At 41.2% G+C, this 22,165-nt stretch overlaps 2 protein-coding genes across 4 annotated transcripts in view; one reads left to right on the plus strand and one right to left on the minus strand.

Moving 5' to 3' along the window:
• The window catches only part of LOC120421972 (mucin-2-like), an 85,749-nt gene extending 66,840 nt beyond the window's left edge, over positions 1-18,909 (plus strand). Inside the window, exons 3-12 of one of the 3 annotated variants that reach the window (XM_052708954.1) lie at positions 1,526-2,965; positions 3,158-3,277; positions 12,976-14,406; positions 14,557-15,018; positions 15,391-15,549; positions 15,604-16,200; positions 16,259-16,546; positions 16,602-17,720; positions 17,779-17,919; positions 18,063-18,909. In XM_052708954.1, the coding sequence (XP_052564914.1) occupies positions 1,526-2,965; positions 3,158-3,277; positions 12,976-14,406; positions 14,557-15,018; positions 15,391-15,549; positions 15,604-16,200; positions 16,259-16,546; positions 16,602-17,720; positions 17,779-17,919; positions 18,063-18,155 (5,850 nt within the window). In that variant the 3' untranslated portion in view covers positions 18,156-18,909. Of the gene's footprint in view, positions 1-1,525; positions 2,966-3,157; positions 3,278-12,975; positions 15,019-15,390; positions 15,550-15,603; positions 16,201-16,258; positions 16,547-16,601; positions 17,721-17,778; positions 17,920-18,062 lie in introns of all 3 variants that reach the window. The other 2 variants (XM_052708953.1, XM_052708955.1) reach the window with 2 other exon arrangements.
• LOC120421970 (CD151 antigen-like) overlaps positions 1-22,165 on the minus strand; it is a 209,672-nt gene that overhangs the window by 92,226 nt on the left and 95,281 nt on the right. The gene's annotated exons all lie outside the window — the stretch shown is intronic.

Below are 22,165 nucleotides of genomic sequence, written 5' to 3' on the forward strand. Positions count from 1 at the left end.
ATATTTTGAAAACTAATGATTGCAAAACAACTGGGCAGCTGTAAAATGCATTTTAAAACACATTTTTCATTCAAATGTTGAGACCATGGCTTGTTATTTGAATTTTATGTTTTTATTTTATTTGTTTGCCCCCCCCCTCGACCCCGACCAGAGTCGAGGGACATAAACTTCAAAAAATATTTGCAACGGCCTTAGAAATTGAATAAAAACAAATATCAGAATTCTGGGGTCAGCCAGGTCAAACATCTAACTCAAATGTTCTGAAACATGTCATGTACCACTAAACCATTCCACCAAAGATGAACATGATCCCTGCCATGTCAAAACAATTACGCACGACTGCTCTCGCCCTCGTAGCCGGTGATGATGTCCAGGGGTCGTAAACTAGGAGTGACTGCAGACAACGCTTCTCCTCATCTGTACAACCAAATTACGAGCAAACAGGTACACACAATCGCGTGAGTGCCAGGTGTGCTCCGAAACATCATAACTTGCGAGTTCAGCACGAGGGGTGATGGGGTGGTTTAGGGTTGCAGAGTCTATAATTTCATACGCGGACGATACGTTTACCATGTGTGTGTTTGTGTGTGTGATGGGTTCTGCAGACTCTGACCAAACTCGATTAATGGGTCTGGGTGCTTAGGAAATTACTGGCGAAGCTGATTAGTGGTGTAACCGGAGGTGTTAATTACAGAAATTTAGAGCGCGGCTTTCATCACGGACGGAGAGTGAGAGAGATGAGTAGCTGCGAAACGTAAAGTGGGCGTGACGTCATGGCGAGAATTAGTATTGTCATTAGTTAGGACAGGCAGTAGCTGTCATCAGTAACCTGAGGCATTGACGTTATATCAATTTGCGATCTTCGACAAATTTGTTGATGGGAATTATCAGCGATAACCTTATAAAATCTGAGGAGTAACCAGTAAAGCTTATTTTACCCCAAATAACCAATCGTCAAGGACACAAAATTGTATAATTTACGATGCTGCTTAAGGCTCATAATCGTTTGGCATTTGGAGCCATTTCAGAATTGGTCATGGATTCCCGTGACCAAATGCTTAATGGTTCAGACAGTCTTGAAATGGGAAACCTCTCTACCCTTAAGCTAAAACATAATCATCAACGCAAAAAGCGAAAGGAACCCACTTATGAGCGAGTCTTGCATACCGCATCTTCAAGTCACGTGCATTCATTGGAGAAGATCACCTTCTTTCAGTATCAGCACAGCGGACCCCCCACCTTTGACTCCACGGTCTTCTTCAAATCACTTTCATTTTTGTCATGCGAGCAATTTGCCTGCTGGTGGCTCTTTTTATTGTATATTTAGCGTTTAAAACACTTGACGCTTGCAAAATAAGGCATTGAGTTGTGGTCCACTTGTCGGACTCTCGGGTGAAGGGAACGATGACCCCGACAATCTTAGTTGAGCAACCTTATAATTAAGTGGTCACTTGAGCAGTCCTTTCCAATGTACCACAAAGTGTCTCCGAGTCATCTAATCAATCTTAACCCCTTTTCATTGCAGGCTCAACGCGGAAGAGTTCGATTCAGCCAGCAACCTGCGTCTGCTTCGTCGTCCAGCCGACCATGGGCGGACGATACGGCCCTGCTGGTCAGCGCCGAGGAGGACAACTACAGCCGCAGCGTTGAGCCCACCTTTCGGCGGAGGATCCCCGTGACGGAAGCGGCCGAGCCGCGACTCCAGCCGGCGAGCTATCGACGGCGCGTTTCGACGACCTCGGAAACTGCTGCTGCTTCAAGTTCTAGCGAGCGACCTTCGCGACCTCGGAGTAGACAGCGGACGCCGCAGCAGAAGCCCCAGCCGGTGATTCAGAGCAGGTCTGTGGACGTTAGCAGCGAGGAGGAGTTCAGCTCGAGACGGACCACGAAGGAGCAGTACGTGCCGAGCTTGCGATCGGAGGTCGTCGTTCAGAATGGGTACGGGAGGGGTAGTGAGCGAAGCTCGGAAGAGAAGGTGTCCGGTAGGAGAGGGAAGGTGACGAGACAGAGGGAAACGACGAGCAGTACTACGTCGACGACTACGGCGGCAAGCGCTCGAGCTGGGAGGAAGCTGAATCGGTTGTCCGCGAGCAGGTTTTCGAATGAAGTCGAAGAGGTTCAGCCGAGTTCGTCAGCTAGATCGGTGGAAGGACGTTCTAGAGGTCAGGTTAAGGCACCCGTTTCACGGGAAAAGATGGAAGACATTTCCTCTGACGAGAATTACCCTGAAGAGTTCAAGCGGATGCTGAAGGCGAAGCTGCAGGAGGACAAGCAGAGAAGTGTGTCCGTCAACAAGCTGGAGGTGTCGACGGTGAAGAGCTTGTTTAAGGCAGAGGTGCCGCGTTTCAAGGCGAAGCCTTCGACAGAAGCTCCGTCTACGACGGTGCGAGTAATCACTCCGCGACCAATCCGGACGTTCGTGAGTTCTTCAACCGTGACTGAAGCTCCCAGCACGACCGTAAGGACGGTTGCGCCAAGAGCGCGGGTTGTCACTCCAACTCCACTGTCACAACGACCTACCAAGAAGCTGGTGTCCGCTAGGGCGAGAGCGACTTCCTCTACGACTCCAGAACCCAGGACTACAGCGTCGGTTACGACCGTAAAGCCGACGAAGGCGTTCTCCCGAAAGCCGAGTGTTGTCAGCTTGCTGACTTCGACAACTACTCCGTCCACCACGACTACCCGCAAGCCGTACACTCCCAATGGTAGAACATCGGGAGCAAATCGAAAGACCTTCACTTCCACATCAGCTCCAGAAGGAAACAGCGTCATCGAACCGTCCAAGCGAGCTTCCAGCGATACCAGCTTCGTGTTCGCCAACCTCCGACAACCGAGCGCGTTCCGGTCGGCTCAACAGCAGAAGCCCCGCAAACCACTGATCCCCGTGGTCGCCGAGTACAGCAGTAACGACCTCAAGCCGGTCTCAATATCCATCCGGCCCAAGCCGTCATCGTCTCTAAGCGCAGTAAGTTATGGGCCCAAGTTCACCTAATCCGTTTTACATCCTAGGTTTAGCCCATTCCGCCATGTCACCCGTCCCGTCCCCCGCTCCAAAGATCACTAATCTCGATTCTCGTTTTCTCGCCAACATTTGCACCCACTTTATTACCGATACCGATTGTGTCCGGGCCGGCACGTGCTTTCCCACCCTCACCAGCTCAAGCGCTCCCAATCCTCCGGCTCCGGCTCCCGGGTGGGACCCCGCTTCGAATCCAGCCTCAAGAAGACCCCGGTCTACACCCCGACCATTCCCACCTTTACGACACCCACGACCACGGTAAGTCTTCCCCGCAAACCTCCGCCCTAACATTCCCATGTTTGTAGAAATGTTTAATTTGCCATCGATAGAGACCGTAGAGTGTCTGTGTAGGAGGTGATACTCCACAATCCGGAACAACAACCGGGACTCTCGCTCTGTATTATTACTTTCGATAAACAGTTTATAGCTTACTGCAGCGGCAGCTCCCCCAAGGGAAGTCGTCGTCCACACAGCAAATCCAAGGGCTGTCTATTAGAGCATAATTGGAAATCGTATCGTTAAGAGATCCACCTGGAGATGGCGGAAGGTGTGCGGTTGGAAATAGCCAAACGCAGCAGCAGCAGCAGAGAATGAGTGTGCGGTGAGGATGTTTTGCTTTGTTTTGTGATTGTGAGTGTGTGTGTACGGAATACCTGAGTCTGACGATAAGGACAAGGACGGGGAGTTTCTTGTTTTGGGGCTGTTGTCGTGCCGAGGAGTCCCGGGAGAGGGAGGACATACCCACTGTTGAATGGGATTTCCGTGAATGTATTTGAGTGAGTGAGACCCCCGGACCCCGGATGTGGGGGAGCGTTCGTTGTGTGCTTGTTAACGTCTTCATGGTACACGTGTCCTGTCCTACCTCAAGTGAGGTTTTGGTAGAGGGTGGATTGTGGGGGGAGAGAGTGGGATGATGTTCTAGATTATGGGGAATGAATGTTGAATCGGAGGAGTTAGGTAAATAAGAAACACTCCATGGAGATTTTGAGATAGCATACCGCAGCACAGGTTGATCTTCTTAGTATTTTCTGAAAACAATTCAGATTTCTTGAAGGTAATAGCGGAGGAAATGTTCAAGGCATTTTAATGAGTTATAGAGTATCTAAGGCTACCAACTCTTGCTGAGAAAAAATCCGTACACTTTGCCGATATGACACCAAGGTATAACAAAAACTGTCCAGGAATTATTTGGATAAATTTGGAATTTGTGAACATAAATATCAAACTGTGTTGTTTTTGCAGCTAACTAATTTCACTTTGCTATCAGACTTGCACGTTCAAATAAATTCCCAAAAAAAAACCGTGATTTGCTGAATCAAATCATGTTCATGCATTTTTTGTTGAACGTTTAAAATTTTACGAAATGTCAAGTTTGCTTTTAGAAAAATATCGTTCTCAGTGTTTTCACGAAAACATTTCCAGAGTTTGTTTTTGTTTTTGAAAAGGTCCTATAAACATGTGAAACATAGCTTATAGGACCTTTTCAAAAATAACTCTAGATTTGTTTATTCAAATTATCATAGGTTTTCACTAGCTTTAGAAAGCCTTTGGATCTTTTATTAGATAAATATGTTTTGTAAGGAATTTGAAAAGAACAATTATTGATAATCAACTTTGAACTGAAGAAACCCCGGAAAACTTAGAGACTCTTTGCTTTGCTAAATCGATCTGGCAACGTATGTTTTGTGCTTGCCAACACTGCCAAGTTTTGCTGAGCGTAAAGGCAAATGCTCGTTTGGATACGTCAAACTTGTGTCTGTTTGGGTACGTCAAATTCAAATCGACCAGTCTACCTATTTAGGGTCCCTAGAAAAACTATCCAAGTTATCACTTTAAAATCAAACTGACAGTTAAATCAAAATGTCCTACTAGCAAAAGCTTTAGCCAAAGCTAAAAAATCAATTCAATTTTAAACAAAGTTGTAAAAATTCCGTACAAATCCGTATAAGGCAAAAGATTCCGTACAAAAATTCCGGCCTGTTAAAAATCCGCGAAGAGGGTCGAAAATCCGTACGGTAAGGAAAAAATCCGTACAGTTGGTAGCCTTAAGTATAGCACAACTACTCTCCGGAGTTACAAGCACAAGTACTAAACATATTAAAATATTGGAAAGGCAGCAACTAACTTAACAAAATTGTAAAAAAATGGTAAATCCTAAAATTTTCCAAGATTTCCTTTTATTTTCAAGCATTGATATTCTAGCTATGAAAAATAAATGACTTTAAAATTATTTTTTTTGTTTCCAAAAACGTTAAATTGAATATCAATCGATATCTACTATGAGATTGTCTCATTGTTAACCCTTTTTTATCACCGATATTTCAGGAACTAATTTTCCACATTAAATAATAAAACTTCGACAAATTTTCTGATCCCTCGATTTTTTTTTTATTTATTTTGGAATCAAAACTAACATTTCAAAGGAGCGTTCTATTGAATATTGTCTGCCTGTGTGGATCAATCGGACCGCGCACTGGACTCACAATCCAGAGGTCGCCGGTTCGAATCCCGAGGCAGACGCAAAAATTCTAAGTGTTATTATAGGTATTCGGTGCCCTCTCCCCGTGCCATACCTTCACACTTAGGAGACCCGGGAGGCGGAGTCTTGTCGCAAAAAGAACGATACACGCCTGTGGATCCGTTGACGAAACCGCAAGGTTTAAGAGGGCCACATTATAAGGTGTTACGTCGATTCCGTTCTATTGAATATTACTGAGATATCAAAAATGGTGATCAAAAAACGAGAATGGGTAACACTGACAAAATCCCATTATTCTTGTTTTTTCATCTTTGCAAGGCCATATATTAGCAATTAAAGGCCGTATCAACAAAGTTTTAAAAAAAGTGCTTTTTGATTGCAAATTTAATTTTACATAAAAAAATTTACTTAAAAAAATCATAAATAAATATTGAAATAACAAGCCATAGTTTCAACATTTGCATGGAAAAAGTGTTTCAAAATGCATTTTACACTAGTTCAGTTGTTTTGCAATCATTAGTTTTCAAAAAATGTAAAATTTGACGAAAACAAAAATTTTAGCAAGAAAAAACTTTTCGCGATAGTAAACATCGAAAACTTAAAAAAATATTTTTTTTGCCCCCTGATTTTTCAGGCCAACTTTGATGAGGAGGAGACAAGAACTTTAAATAAAATTTGTACCAGCCTAATGGTGTGTCAATAAATATCATTTACCTGATGCTACATTTTTCAAAAATCATATTTTTTCATAAATGCACACTTGGGTGACAAGAAAAATGTAAATTTTGGAAAATCTTAACAGATCCTCCCGGGTTCGATTCATTATGTTAAAATAAGTGATTGTGCAAATTTTGAACCAAATCGGTTAATGTATAAGGGTCGTTTTTATCGTTGAAGTTTGTATAGGAAAACCACAAAAATGTATGAGGAAAAGCAAAAATCTCAAAATTACACCAAAAAGGTGGCGTTAAATGTGTCGGATCATCGGATCATCGAGTGTGAGATTCTTGAGTAAAATTTTATGACAAACAACTTTGTAAAAGACGGTAAAACGATTCGAGTTAACTTAGCGTTAGCGAGTTATTAGCGATTTAAAGCAGATGTTTTTGTATGAAAAGATTTTTTTCACCAAATTAAACGATAAAAAGCTACCCTTAAACCTAAACCGATTTCGCTCAAATCTTTCAAAATTATACTTATTTTTGCCTAAGGAATCGAATCAGGGGGTATCCCTGAGGTCAATTCTTTTTTTATTGTCACCCTAATGCATACAAAAAAAATAATATTAAATCAAAAATATAAATTCTGGGGACTTCAATTGTCGTTTTTTAAAGTTTGCTACTGTCTTGTCTGAGAAGTCCTAACCAATAGCTACATTTTTTTCGAAGACCTTCACCTTCACGATTATTTGGTAACTATATTTTTAAAAGTTATTAGGAAAAATTAACTTTTTCTCGGCTCATTTCTGTTATCGGCTTTGATCATTAATTACAGCATTCATCAAGGGTTTTGGACAGTTTGAAATTGATACATAGCTTAAATAAAAGTGAGCAAGCAACTCTCTATTTTTTTATGAATCTTTAAATGTTGTTTGAATAGTGAAAAACTGCAAAAGTGACAAGAATAGGTCGAAAAGCTTTGTGTGATGGAAATGAGTATATTTCCCCTAGGAGGAAATTTAAACCAAATTAAAATTTGTTTATCAAATTTTTAAGGCTGTTGCAAAAAATTTAAACCTTGATGTTCAGCGACTCTGATCAATATTGATAGGAGGCTGCAAAAATGTAAAAATGGCATTTAAAGTCATGAGTTTCAAAATAGAAATGAACAAAATAGTTGCAAAATGTATCATACACGGTTACAGTTGTTTTGTAATCAATAGTTTCCATGTTAAAGTGTATCGATAAAATATTTTTCACAGAAAAAAAATAAATTAAAAATGAGCAATAATGATATCACGCAATTTGCAATCTTTTAATTTGAAGTCACAGCATGACATTCATTATTTTTTGTCTATTGAACTTGCCCAGAGTCGAAGGGACATAAATTTATAATAAATAGCAGCAGCTTAGATTAAACATTTTGGCAATCACGAAAAAGAAATACAAATCGGTCAAAAAAAGAAAACCGTTGCAAATATTTTTCAAAATTCAAAAAATATAAAACATTTTTTCAAAAATCTTCAACATTTAATGGAAATATTAGTCTAATCAACTAAAAACAGTTTGAAATGCATTTTACTGCATTGATAGCCATATTTAGCTTGTTTGGGCTCGTTTAAAATATTTTGTTTTTTTTATGAAATTCTTCTCAAATTATTTGCAACGGCGGAAATATTAGATATTATAAAAAATGAATGGCAATATAAATTTAAACGACTGAGTCTCAACTATATAAACAAACTAATTTTAAAAGAGCTACATGTGTTAGTCAGGCACTGATAAGTACCGAGGACGGCAGTTTCCTTCTCACAAGCATCAATTCAAAATTCAAATCAACTTCAACTCGCTTCCGTTTCCTGTGGGCACCCAAATGCAACACGTATATCAGTTACTATGTAATTCAGTTGCCTTTAAATTCAATCTCTCAAATCTGTACTCGTATGATTTTGACTCCCACCAGCTTCCGGCACAACGCCCAGAAGCTCTTCTCGCCTCTCCACTTATCCGAACTTCCGAAATTGTAATTTCGTTAATACCATATCCACTCGGTTTTGCACCATCTGTAAATAATGGAGCCAAATTGCTTCCACAACATGCAACAAAATTGGTTTTGATATGCGGCAAAAAAGGGGGGAAAAGGGAAGGGGTAGGAGGGGAGGTCCTCAAAAGGCTAATCCTCAAAAATAACACTTTCTCTATCTCGTCTGAAACTTGCATCATTCATTTATGCAGATGACTTACTCCCACACGGAAAATATCTAATGCTTTAGGAAGGGCTTACTATAATACGTACTCTATACTTTATCCTTTATGTGTGTCCTGCCTTGGGGCTATCTCTTTCCTCTTGTACATTTTACTATTTCGTGTATGTATGCTTGGTTGTGTGTGCGCACACACACAATTTTCTCCACCACAGGCACCGGGTGCCAACTTCTGGGACGATGGCCATCACTGGTCATCGTTGCTGGCAACGGAACCAGGACTGTTCAACCGGCTGCCCCCAACAGCTTCCTCAACCTTTGCGGTAGCTCCTACACCAAGCTTTCCACCAACTCCTACTACTACTGCTAGCAGTGCTTCCTACTACCACCACCACCAGCACTCTGCTTCCACCTACGACGAAGAAGAGGACGATGGCCGTTCCAGAAAGCAGCAGCACCACGGCAGCAGAAAGGACAATCACCATTCCGGGAAGAGAGGACATCGTCCTCGAGGTGTGCCATCTTCCAGCAACAGTTTAACCTACGTTGACGATGATGACGACGATGGTCCGTCAGTAGCTCCAGGTGATTCGGCCAGACAACTGCATCCGCAGGAACGGAGAGGCGTCCGTGGACGACGCCGACGGAGGCCAACGGTCAAGCCGGATTATAATACTTCGTTCCGAGAAGAAGGACACACGTAGCATCAATCCTCGACCTGTTTCCGGGAAGAGTGTGTCCTTTTTTGCTTCGTTCCCGTGTTGTATCGTAAACATGATTGATTAGGTCCTCTCTCTATCTATCTTTATATGTACCTACCTATATTGCGCCATTGGGTTTTGTTGTGTACAGCAAAGTTCTACTAACCTATCTATCTTTCAACAACAACAACAGCAAAATCGGGAGAGGCCGTCGACCGGTGACGGTGCGGAAGCTAGTTTTGTTGTTTTTACCCACTTTGAGCTATGTACAGAGCAGCTCCTATCCTCTATCTATCCCATACATACTTTACTAACAACCATGATTGAGGCGCTTCCGGGCGCTTCAGTTGTGTGTGTTTTGATGATCATGTATCCAATCAATATTAGATGTATATCTCCCGCAGATTGATGTGGGCAAGCTAAATTGTTTGTTTGGTGTTCGATATACGATATAATGGCAATAAACGTGATTGGTTTTTCACTTGTTTTGGAATAAAATCAAGGTCAGATTTCAGTATTCTTAAAATGTCAAATAAATGGTTTAAATCGGAATTGTTTTTATTTTCATCACATGCAAATATTATTGCTTTAGTAAGTGAGAAAAGGTAATTTAAAAATGTTATTATATTTTTAATGAACATGCCTACTTCTTTAAAAAAGTTCACGGTTTTTGACTTTCTCTCAACACTCAAAAAAATGAGTTCGCGTAAACGTGAACAGAGTTCATGCCAACGGGAACCAGGAAGAAAACTGTTCACTTTCATGGTGCAATGCACTATAAAAGTTGAACAGTTTTCTTCCTGGTTCCCGGTGGCATGAACTCTGTTCACGTTTACGCGAACTCATTTTTTCGAGTGAAATAATGAAACTTGGTACATATTTTTGTATTTTGTCTTGTTTTTTGCTTTATTTTTTTTTGTATTTCCTTGGCTGTTTGCATGCTTTTTTGTCGATTGGTTTTATTATTAGTCTGCTGGAATATTTTTTTCAGGATCATTTATTCAAAATATTCCTTGTTGAGCTCAAACGTTTGTAAAAGTGGTAAATGTTTTTTCAGAAGTTGATGATTACATCTCGCTAAAAGTAATGTTTTACTCTTTTGAAAACTGTTTTAAGTTTATTTTGACATTTATTTTATTATTTTTTATCAATTAGAACACTGCTGGACTCGCAATTTTTTTTTATTTATTTCTGCTAATTTATTTTTGCAGATTTTTGCTTGTTGAACAGCCTAAAATTCAACTCAATTAGCCTCAACGCTTTTACCTAAATTTACTATTAAAAGTATCGAACATTATGCTAACTTTAGTTTCTATTGATTTTGAATTAAAGTATTTATTTAAATTTTGCAAATGAATTATTTTTTTTAGATTCAATAAGGGTCCCAAGAGCAAAGTTTTCCTTATTTAATAGATCTACAAACTTATTTTTTCTAGCACTTTTTCATAAGCTGATAACTTAAGTACAACAACATTCTCACAATTATTCAAGTGACAATAAATTTTGTATTAATTACAAAGTTAACGAAATCTGAACATGACTTAATGATAGTAGTTGGACCACACAAAAAGAAATAGAAAAAAGTGTCATTTTTTGAAGTTTTTAAATTTTTCAATTTTGAGTTATATCTGATAAATCAATTTCAATAAAAGTATATCGCTTGAGATTAATAAAAATAAGAAAATTACAAAAACTTGTTGTTTCTGCACAATTGTTCGTAAAAAAAACAACATATTTTCAACCTTTTGTATGGAAAGATTCTCTTTTGCATTTACATTGTGAAACTGCTTACTTTTATGTACTGTCTCGAATGTACTTCTCGAATGACGAAACAACCTTCTTTTCTGTACAAAAAATAATTGAATCGAAAATAATAATATTTACTCATAAATACAAAGTCCTAAATGTTCTACTTGTCAGCTATGGAAAGGAAACTGAAAAGTAAAAGTTCAATTAATACTTTTAAAGACTGGTTTGATTTCAAGCTTTTAAGTCTAAATTTTCAAAAAAAATATTATTTTATTTTTTTTGTTTATGATGGGAAATTGATTGTTACGATCAAACGGATATTACAGGCCAAACATTTTAATGGAAATTTTAATTTTTGACCCATTTTAATTTTTGATCCATTGGGCCTGAAAGGGTTAAAATGTGAACTAACTTATCATTTGACTTAAAATTTCATTGAAAACTATTTTTTTAGGACTCATCGTATTAATCAATCCCCGTTCAAATAGGACTCTTAACATCATTATTTAGTCCATAAAACTTTCCATACAAAAATTACCGATAAAAAATCTGGCAGAAACCTAATATAGGAAAATCATACAATTATGCATGGAGAAGAAGTTACAGGATATAAATATATTTAAAAGTTTGTAGAATTTAGATGGTTTAATTGATTATTCGGGAAAAAGAGTAAAATTTAAATTTTCATTGAAATAAATGTTTACAAAATCATTCATTTTAATCATTTCATTTTAATCAAAAAAGTTTTCGAAATTGGCAGAAAAAGATAAACCTGGAAATAAAAAGTTGGTAGTGCCACCAATTAAAAAAATATTTTAGGCCTTAAGCAAGACAAAAAAAGTTTACATAATTTTTTTTCTGAAGCTATCATAAAATTTTAATATTTATGTACTTTTAACTTTATGTACTTCTGCTAAATTTTCATGTGTTGTTTTGAGACCTTGTTTGAAAATTACCTTCAGAGTATCGAAAAGCACATGATTTCTATATATACCTAAAGCTGGTTAAGATATACCAATTTTAAAAAAGCTTGGTAGTGACAATACAAAAATCGTCAATTTTGAACCGTTTATGGAAAAATCATGGAATAAATAATTAAAAAATAATTTTCAAGAGCAAGGTTAAAGTCCATGAAATTTTTTCTATGTAAAACTGCAGTTAAGATTTGCTGCTTCCGTTCACTGTTTCTGTATCATTACAATCAAGAAAATTATTCAAGCGTAAGTACTTTTCCCCAAGATTACCTAGAACTTTTCGTCGTAGATGTGCACTAACATCCGAATGAAAACTAATGCCAGTAGTTTAGAGTAGAAGTTCTCCTCTGTCTCTGTGTAGTGATTTCTGTAATGCTCAGTAGAAACCATAGGTTGGGCTCATGTCTTTAGTGTGTGTTTTATGTGTGTTTGATTGTGTTATCTATTTGTCTGTGAGTGTGTGTGTGTGTTTCCATAATTTCCTTTTCCAGTAGTTTAGTCAAATTAAATTTTCGGTCTGGCCCCTGGCCACACGCCGCCATCGTTGGCGCGCACAGCGCACAACACTTCATCCCCTTTGAGACGACGGGAGCAGAAGCGGTCTTTCGCCGGAAACCAACCGAAAACCACCACCGGTCATATTAAGTTTTATGTAACACGATTAGTTTTATTACGTTCTCCACGTTCTGACGCTGTAATTCCCAGTGATAACAACTTTCTCGTTCTGTTCTATCTCCCCCCTTACACTTCCTCTTACTCCTTCTGTAGGGCACACTGCAACACGTTTGGCTATTTCTATCCGCCTCTATCTGCTCTCTCGTATCCTTTCTCACTGGCAAACTAGCAAGTCTTTCGACGGCGTCCTCGTCGTCGTCACCTTAACCAAATTTTCCCCGACACTACACGTGTTCATTAGCCGGAAAACTACACAGTACTTTACAATTTTCGTTTCGTTAATTTAATTCAATCCCGGCGGGGTTGTTCCGCACCTGTACTATCCCGAAGTGTGTTCGGTGGAGCATTTCCAAGTTTCAGGTTATGCTTCATTGAGTCTATCAGTCTGTTTTACCTTCCCCACTCGTGTGTACATAACCTCTGAATACTATCTGTAAAGCTTTTTGTGTCCCGAACTTACCATGGCCATTCTGTATTCTTGTTCTAAACAACCGACTTACCTGCATTCCTTTCAGGCGAAGGTTAGACTTGATCAAGGCCACTCTTTGCTAACGACCGCTAACGCTTCCACCGCCTTCACCACCACAATCGTCACCACCAACAGCACCTTCCCTTCCACCACCAGTACTGCTGCGGCATTAATCGCTAACGAAATAGACCCTGCTGCGGACTGGGCGACGGGGGAGCAGGAGGAGGCTGGCGGAGAACGCGTGGTGGAACCGGTGGCCGCCGGGCTGACCCAGAGTCGTATCGACGTGGACACCTCCAACCATTCGCCGTCGGTGACCGTGTCGATCTTCAGTGCCCTCGCGGAGATCCTCTCGCAGCCAACCGAAAGTTTCCAATTTTTGTCTTCCAGCACCGATTTTCCGACAAGCACTTCGACGACCACCACCACCACAACCACAACCACCACTACAACTACCACCACCACCACTACAACTCCTAAGCCACGCACTTTGCAAAAGCCCCTGGCCAAGGTACCGGAACTTGGAAGCACCTCTACTGCTATCCCTGTCGATTCGGGCGCCACCACAGTGTTGTTTGTAAATAGTGGTGACCCGAACGGCGATTCTTCCTCGCTCACAACTGTTGTAAATAATTCTCCCGAAGGAACCGCCACCACGACTAGCATTCCTCTGTCCACAACGGTGATGGACAGGGCTCATCCCGATCCCAGCATGTTATCCGAAAGCGAAGAGTTCTTCCTTAACAATGAAATCGAGAGCGAGATCCGACCGCGATTCTTGGAATCCGACGAAGATCCGACGACCACCACGTCCGCTAATTATCCCACCGAGATAACTACCGATCCTTTGCTGAACGACCTCTTTCCTTTCTCCCAGACAACAACCCGGAAATATCCCGCTCCTACCGTCACTCCCAATCCCAATACCCAACCTCCCACTACTATTACCATCCCAACTACTACTACTACTACTACGGTCAATGTTGAGAAGCCTACCACTGTTAAACTGACCCCGGAGAGTACCGAGAGCATGCTGCTAACGCAGTCGTCCACTAATCGAATGCTACTAACCGAAAGCGTTGACCTAACGACGACCTCGCTCCCACTGACCACGGTTCCATTCCCGGTGGACTCGCATCAACCATCATCATTCGCCGTCACAACGCAATCCGCCGAACTCGAAACTACCACTTTCATGCCTAGCACAGAGCCTATCAGTAGTCTACCGCCTATCATCTCAACCACCACCGCTAGTGCTACGCTTGTCCCTAAATTGTCCCAGCACCTGCAGGAGAGTGCTACCGTTTCCGAATCGCTGCCCGCTTCCTATACTAACGTTACTAAATCATCACTGACACCGCACACAACCACCACCGAACAAGAACCGACGATCACCACTACGACGACCGCATCGGCGACGACTGCCGAGTCGGAGCAAACGACCCTCACCATGATCGTTACATCGGCACCGATGACCGTAAGTAGGACTGCTACACACGTTTCGTTTCAAAATTCCTCCGAAGCCACGACACCCCGGTCCCCCTTTATCCTCACGTCCTCCGAAGATCCGTTCCCCGAGTACCGTCCACGATTCTCAAACCGCCCTACCGTTTCCGGGGTTGCACAGAGTTCCACCAGCACAAGCACGACCTTCCGGACGTCGTCCGTCCTGGTCACCAGCACCGATAGGAGCACTCCACTAACCACAACAACAACAACAACAACGCCCGCCAAGCCGCGATCGCGTGGTATCGTCGTGTACGGCATCCTCCCCAACAATACGGTCATCCGGCGCGTCATCGGCGGCGATGACGAGCCGTCCACCACCACCACCGAGAACCCCCGTGTCGTGTTTGGCATTTACCCGAACGGTACGATCGTGCGTCGCTACCCGAACGGAACCATCGTGCCGGATCGGCCCCGTCAGCGGACGGGCCGCGTCGAGATCACCGACATTGATCCTCGCGAGCTGCGGGATCCCAACAGCTACATCTACCGTACAACGGCTGCACCTACTAGCACCACCACTTCCACCACCACCACCACCAATCTCCCAACTAGTTCCACAACTGTTTCGATCGAAGCAACGGTACATAGCGCCAGAAAACCTCCACCAATTCTCGCCCGCTTGCCGTACAGTAGCATTGCCCCGCTGCTTGTCTCCGTAGTACCGCGTAGTTCCTTCATCTATTCATTCTGACCCCCAACCCTCACGTCCGAATTGCACGATCGGAAGCAAGTCTCACCCCCTCAAGTTTTCTTCGTAGCCGCTTGGTTGATCCTAACCCGCATGCGTTGACCCGTTGTCGTTGAACACACCTAACCCCAAAAGCATCCGCTTGCGCATTCACCATTCTTCACCACCACGTTCTAAACCTGTCTAACCTATCTTTGCTTGACGAAGTCAAGTCCCACCGTGCGTTGATTGTGTTAACCGTTTTGCTTGTTTGTGGAACTCCAGGGCACTACCGCAATCATTGACATCTTGAGAAAGTACAACGAGGAGAACCAGCTGGACACCAAGATCAAATCGGACGCCGTGTTCTCGCTGGCGGCTAAGAAATCGAGCGCTAAAAAGACGGACGGTCCCACCAAGATATCGCTGGATGTCGATTTCACGGTAGGTTGTTTCCTCGTTGTGACACTTTGAACTAGCTAACCAAGCCCCTTTTAGACCAAGAAGCCCACCGAAGAGGTCCGCATCAACCGGCCGAACGCCCCGGACATCATCTACCGGTGGAAGGCGCCAACCAGCTCGGAGAACCCCGCCGTGCTGACCAGCACGGAGGAAGCCGCCGTGGCGGACAACACCGTCCCGGATAACATCGTGGAGCGCAAAACCACCACCGTCCAACCAACCGAGCAGCCTGAGCTTCCCGAGGACGTAGAACTGCGCATATCTTCCGCTAACGCCGCTAACGCTAACAACGCTTCGCCGCCTCCTTCAATCAAGATGGAAGTTTCAGAACTTAACAACTCCATAACTTCTACGTTACTTCCTGTCGCAGAGAAGCCAGTCACGACGACGACGACGACGACGACTTCGACTAGCACTACAACAACTCAGAAGCCCACTACAACAACTACAACAACCACTACTCAGAAACCAACAACAACTACAACACCAACAACTCCGAAACCAACGACGACGACGACCCCAAGCACCACGACCTTCCGAAGCTTATCGATCGTAACATCTACTCCGAAGCCACGCAACGATCCACTGGAAACGAATCTCAAGCTGTTGCAGCAGTACCTGGAGGCGAATCAGGTTCGGTTGACAACCGCCTTCATTCAGCACGGCGCTAACGCTAGTTTGACCATTTCAGAAGGACATCACCGCTACGAGAGCCGTGACGCCAACGACGACGGCAGTGCCCAGCACCACGTCCAGAAGTACAACAACTTCGACGACGACGACAACCACCCCGAAGCCCACAACAACCTCAACAACAACGTTGCGGACAACGACAACGACAAAGCGAGCTCCAAGCACAACGGCCAAGCCGAACAAGCCCAGCAACGACAGCCGCTTTAACCAGAATCAACTGTTTGTCCCCACGACGCAACGCACCAGAACCACAACCTATTCCGACACGGAAGATCTTGCATTTTTGGTGAGTTGTCAGTACAGAAACGTTCAAAATGATCGCTAACGCCTTTCAATTTCAGCGTCAACTGGCCCGATTCCTGAACGGGGGTCAGCTTCCAGGTCAAACAACGAAGCGGACAACGAAGAAGCCAACAACAACGCGAACCACAACTACAACAACCACAACAACAACGACAACAACGCCGCGGCCTACTACCACCACCACAACGAGTACAACGAGACGGCCTACTACGACGCTTCCGTTGAGCACGGTGATCGTGGAGAAGGATGATCTGGACTTCCTGAACGATGTCCGCAAGCTGCCGAACTTTGCCACGCCGAATCCGCTGGTGGACAGCTCGTTGGCCAACCGCATTCTTCAGCTGGCAATCAACCGCGATCCGAAGAGCATATCCGTTGAAAAGCAACTCAATGGGATCGTGACGTCTCCGAAACCGGCGAGTTTGTCTCCGACGGAGATTGAGCAGACCAAGAAGCAGTTGGATAAGGAGCTGCAGTCGTACAACAACGATATCCGGCTGTTGTCTACCCTGCTTGGACGACCCATTTCCGGTAATGATATCCCTAGTCTGACGAAGCAGTTGGTGCCTTCTACGCCACGACCTACGACAACCACAACCCGTGCAACCACGACGACTCCCCGCAGACCGGAAGTGGACCAGGCGCTGCTTCAGGAACTATTGCTCAAGCAACAGCGCCAGCACAACTCTAGTCCCGCCGTCGTTGAAGGCCCGAACGTGTACGGCAGTACCAACGAAGCGATCCTGGCTTCGGTGCTGAAGCAGCGCGGAATTGGTCCGGCCAACACGAACGCCAACATCGAGGAGATCCTCGCGAAGATATCACCTCGCAGCAGCGCCATAACGGTGCAACCGATCATCACGACCACGACGCCAAGGCCTAGGCCTCGGCCGGTGCGACCTCTGGAGGCTGCACCACCTCCACTGCGATCATCGCGTCCCATCTTGGACGGGTTGTCCTGGCTTTGGCGGGAGTGGCAAGCCACGGCTCCGCAGCCCCAGCGACAGCGACTGCCGGGATCGTCGTTGATCGCGTCTCCACCCCCGTCCGAGAGCTTCGGACTCAGTGGAGGCTTTGGCGGTGGAGGAGGTGGCCGAGGTCGGCCGTCTGCGCAGTCGCAGGTGTTCCGGGATCAGGAGGGACTCGATCCGGATGCGGTGAGTTGGGTAAATTCCGAATGGAAATCTTGACCGTAAGCTCAACCTTGGATTTCAGAAACCCATCAACCCAAGTGTCACGGAGGAGGCTCCCTCGCTGCTGGGTGGCCTGACCAGCGTGAATCCGGCAGGTCAGCTACTGAACGCGGCCATTGGAGTGACGCGAGCGGTGACCCAGTTCCTTGGAGTGGCGCTGCAGGTAAAAAAAATAACATATAAAAACGCAAAAAAAATAAAACAGTGTTTACAAAATTGTTGACACTTCCTTCAAAATCGTAAACATTGTTTTCGATTTCGACTTAAAAATGTTAACGACGTGTCCGTGTTTTCTCTCCCTTTCAGGGCGCGGCAAAGAGCTTCACCGGAGCGTTCAGCCCGACAGCCCAGCAGACTCCCGTCGATGATCTTAGCTATTACCGGTTTAGCGGGAAGTAGATCACATCAAATCGGATCAAGAGAGAGACAAACTAGACACTTTAAGGCGGAATACGGGACCCAAGTCATATTTCGTTAGGTAGCTGAGAGTTTTTGATTTAGTGAGATACTATAAAATTGAGATTTTGCTCAAAATGTGCAGTTCTTTGTCCAAAGGACGGATCGAGCTGCGGTGTTTGAGTTTGAGCTCCAGAGTGTTAGCGAATGATTGTGTGATCGTTTGAGTGTGTGACTGCGCGGAAAGAATCCCGCACAGGTGTACTGATAAGACTGTGAAAATTATGATTAGAAGCTATTTATTATTGTTTTGTGGTCACTCACCCCCTAATCACCCACACACACATTGCTAGCTCCCCTATATAACTTCTGTATTCTCTGTTAGTTTTACGTTAGCATCAGAGGTCTCGTCATCCCCGTGTGAATTTAATTTATGTCATTTTTTTGCTTTTCCTAAATACTTTTCAAAATCCATACAAAAGCACACCCAGAATTGTTAAGCTCGTTGTTACTACACTACATGAAGTGCACTGAAATCGGTTGATGTGCCATTTTTTGCGAGGACAGCAAACTAAAATGGCTACTAGAGGCACCGCTCCCAGTTTTTTAAGAACTAAGTTTGAACCGTGGTCGGTGGTTAAACGCTAATCAAAAAGGAAGTTTGTAAGGAAGGATACTCGGTAATTCCAAACGATGGAAATTTTACACGAAACTATTGGAAATGCTAATGCTGTGTTTATACTGGATAATAAAATTGAGATGTATTTTTAAAAGTTTTTGACGTTTTTTGAATATCACATATGAAATGAATATAATCAGTATCTTGGAATGAGCAATACTCTAGGACTTCGATATACGATGAATATTTGTATTTTATTTATTGGGCTCTTTAAGTTTGCACTTCTAGTTTGCACAAAGAGGTCATATTTCATCATCCATTCGTCCATACAACTAGCCCTACAAATTTTGGGGTTTTGTCTTGTAAAGTTTAGATCGATGTTTGTATGAAGACACTAATCACTAATTAAAGAGTTATTCGCTCCAAATACCGGAAAGGGATTTTATTATAATTTTTATTTGGCTCATAATTTGTGGGGCCTTCGCTTTAACAATTTTTTTGTCATCCAAAAATGGTACGTAAATATTTGAAAATCGGAACATTTTGAAAGAATTTTATGATCGATTTAGAGTCTTCTGCTTAATTGTAGTTTTGGATGAGGACTATTCAGGAAAAAATAAGGCCTATACAAATGTTTTACAAAGTTTATCGGTTCGAAAAATCAGGGGGCAAAAAAAAAAACATTTTTTTTTTAAACTACAAAATTTTAAAGCAAATAAAACTTCTAACCAACTAAAATCAATTAGAATTGCATTTTCCTGCCTTTAAAATCATATTTAGCATGTTTGGTATCGATCAAAAATATTTTCAATTTTTGTGGAATTCCACCGCAATAAGTTTTTTTTCGGCGTTAAAAAAATTCTCTTCAATAATTGGATATTTTGAAAACTAATGATTGCAAAACAACTGGGCAGGTGTAAAATGCACTTTAAAACACTTTTTTCATTCAAATGTTGAGACCATAGCTTGTTATTTCAATTTTTATATTTTTTAGGCCATTGTGAGTTTTATTTGAAGTGTTTTCTTTCAAAAATCAATTTATTAAATAAGAAAATTTTATGAAAAATCTTGTTAAATCGATTGTTAACTGTTAATAATGTATTCAATATCACTTATTTATTCATTTTAAATTATTAAATATTTATTAATTTTCACACAAATTTTAAACCATTAATCAATGAGAAACGCAAAAGTTTTGTGAAATAAAATATTTGCATGAATTCATTGAATTTTTTAATGGTAGCATAACTGTAATGAAATAAAAAGCATTTTAAATACTTTTTTTATTTAATATAAAATTTGTGCTAGCCTAACTCGATGTCTGTATTCTCTGTGGCCCAAACTAAATCTGAATAAGAATTCGGAATTCGGAATAGGAATTCGAATCATGACGTTATATATTTTTTTTCGAAATTATCTACAGCTCCAAAAATGAGAAATGTAAGATTGCAGTTAGGCTAATGCAAATTTTATGTCATATTTATGTTTCCCGCTCCAAAATTGTCTTAAAAAATGTGGAGGGGTAGCAAAAAATATGTCTGCCAATTGGCTGAAATATAAAATTTTACTTTAAGAGAAATGATTGATTGTGAACATTGTATTTGTTTATTTTAGCGATTTAAAGCGATTTTGAGTTTTGGAACCACAGATTGAAAATACTTGTAGCACTCCAGGATTTTTTAAAAGCTGTATTGATATTTTGCATTTTTTTTTACAGATGCATGTACTTTTTTTTTCTTTCTATTTTTAGGAACATTACAATATTTTTTTCAAAATACTTTGAATTGTTTTAGTGAAAATATAAGTACCTACCATCAACTTAAAACAAATGCATTTTCGTGCATTTATTGTCACGTTTAGCACGTCTGGGTTCTTTTAAAACCATTTTGATTATTAGTGCAATTTCTATGTACAGTTCGGCAAATAGTTTTTTTTCGCCATTTTTTTTGTTCGCGTGAGCTATAATTATTTGAAAAAAGTATGGATTTTTTTTTCTGAAATATTAGAATTCACGTGCAAATCCTGTTTTTTTTTAAGTATAATTACAGTCATCCCTCATTTTCGGAGAAAAACATTGACCCTTGAAATCCACAAATTATCTTACGATGTAAACAAACTTTTTTTCTCTCCAGGAGTACATATTTTTTACAAAATAATGTTTTATGAATGGTCTGAAAACTTTTTTGTGAAAATGTCAGTTAAATTCAGGTGTTCCACAATTGTGGAAGCAGAGCCGTACCTTGGGTCCACGGCGCCCTTGGCGAAGCATCAATTTGGCGCCCCTCCCAAATGTACAAGCTTTTTGATAAATTGATATGAATTTTCAATGATTGATTCAATATGAGTTTTGATTTTATAATTGGACTTGGAGACCTTTATATGGTCAATTTCATAAACACAGTTATTTTATGTTTTATTTTTCAGATAATATGAGATAGGTTGAATTGAAATTTTATTATAGGAGTTAAGTTGGCTGAATATTTTCTCAGATTTCATAAAATCGATAATGATATCAGGTTTTTGTTTTATTTTTATTTTTATTTTTTCAGATAAATGCACAGAATTAAATGCTCAGTAATGATAAATTTTGCTATAACTTGTTAGCTAATTTTATATTTCTATGACTGCATAATTTGATCTGATCTAGTATTTGATTTTATAAGCAAAGAACTTTCCCGGATTCGTAAAATAATTAGCTGATTTAGCTTTGGATTTTTGATTACAACGAAAAAAGAAAAAAATCCTTCTTCAAAATTGAAAAAAATATAACTCTATGCCCGTGTGCTATCTTGTTCTATCTAGATAGGAATCCCAGCAAGCTTAGTTCATCAAAGTATAACATTTCGTTCAATTTAGGCCTTTGCAAATATTTTTTGAAGTTTATGTCCCTCGACTCTGACCAAAAAAATAAAAAAAAATAAAAAAAATTAAACTACAGGCCACGGTTCCGACATTTGAATTAAAAAAAGTGTTTTAAAATGCATTATACACCTGTCCAGTTGTTTTGCAATCATAAGTTTCCAAAATTTCTAAGGATTGACGAGTAATTTGCCCGTATTTCATAATTTTTTTTTTATTATGTTTTGCATTGATTTTTATTTTATCATTATTCATTCATTGATTAATTTTTAATTCGTAAAATTAAATTTTATATTCCAGAAAAATATTTTTTGCGCAAAAATATACAAATGTTTTTAAACCTTGATAAAATATTTTTTTTTTGTTTTGACATTTGCTGTGGTTAAAGCGCCACAACTTGCTCTGAACAAATAATGTTGTTCTTATCGGTGTAAATTTACAGCAGTTTTCCACATTCAAAACTCTAGCATTTTGAAAAAGAGTTTGTAAATTTCTATGCACGAAGTTGATTAAAAAAGGGGAAAACGAGCTGAAA

Source organism: Culex pipiens, chromosome 2 (genome assembly GCF_016801865.2).
Source record: "Culex pipiens pallens isolate TS chromosome 2, TS_CPP_V2, whole genome shotgun sequence".
In the NCBI taxonomy this organism is placed as follows: Eukaryota; Metazoa; Arthropoda; class Insecta; order Diptera; family Culicidae; genus Culex; species Culex pipiens.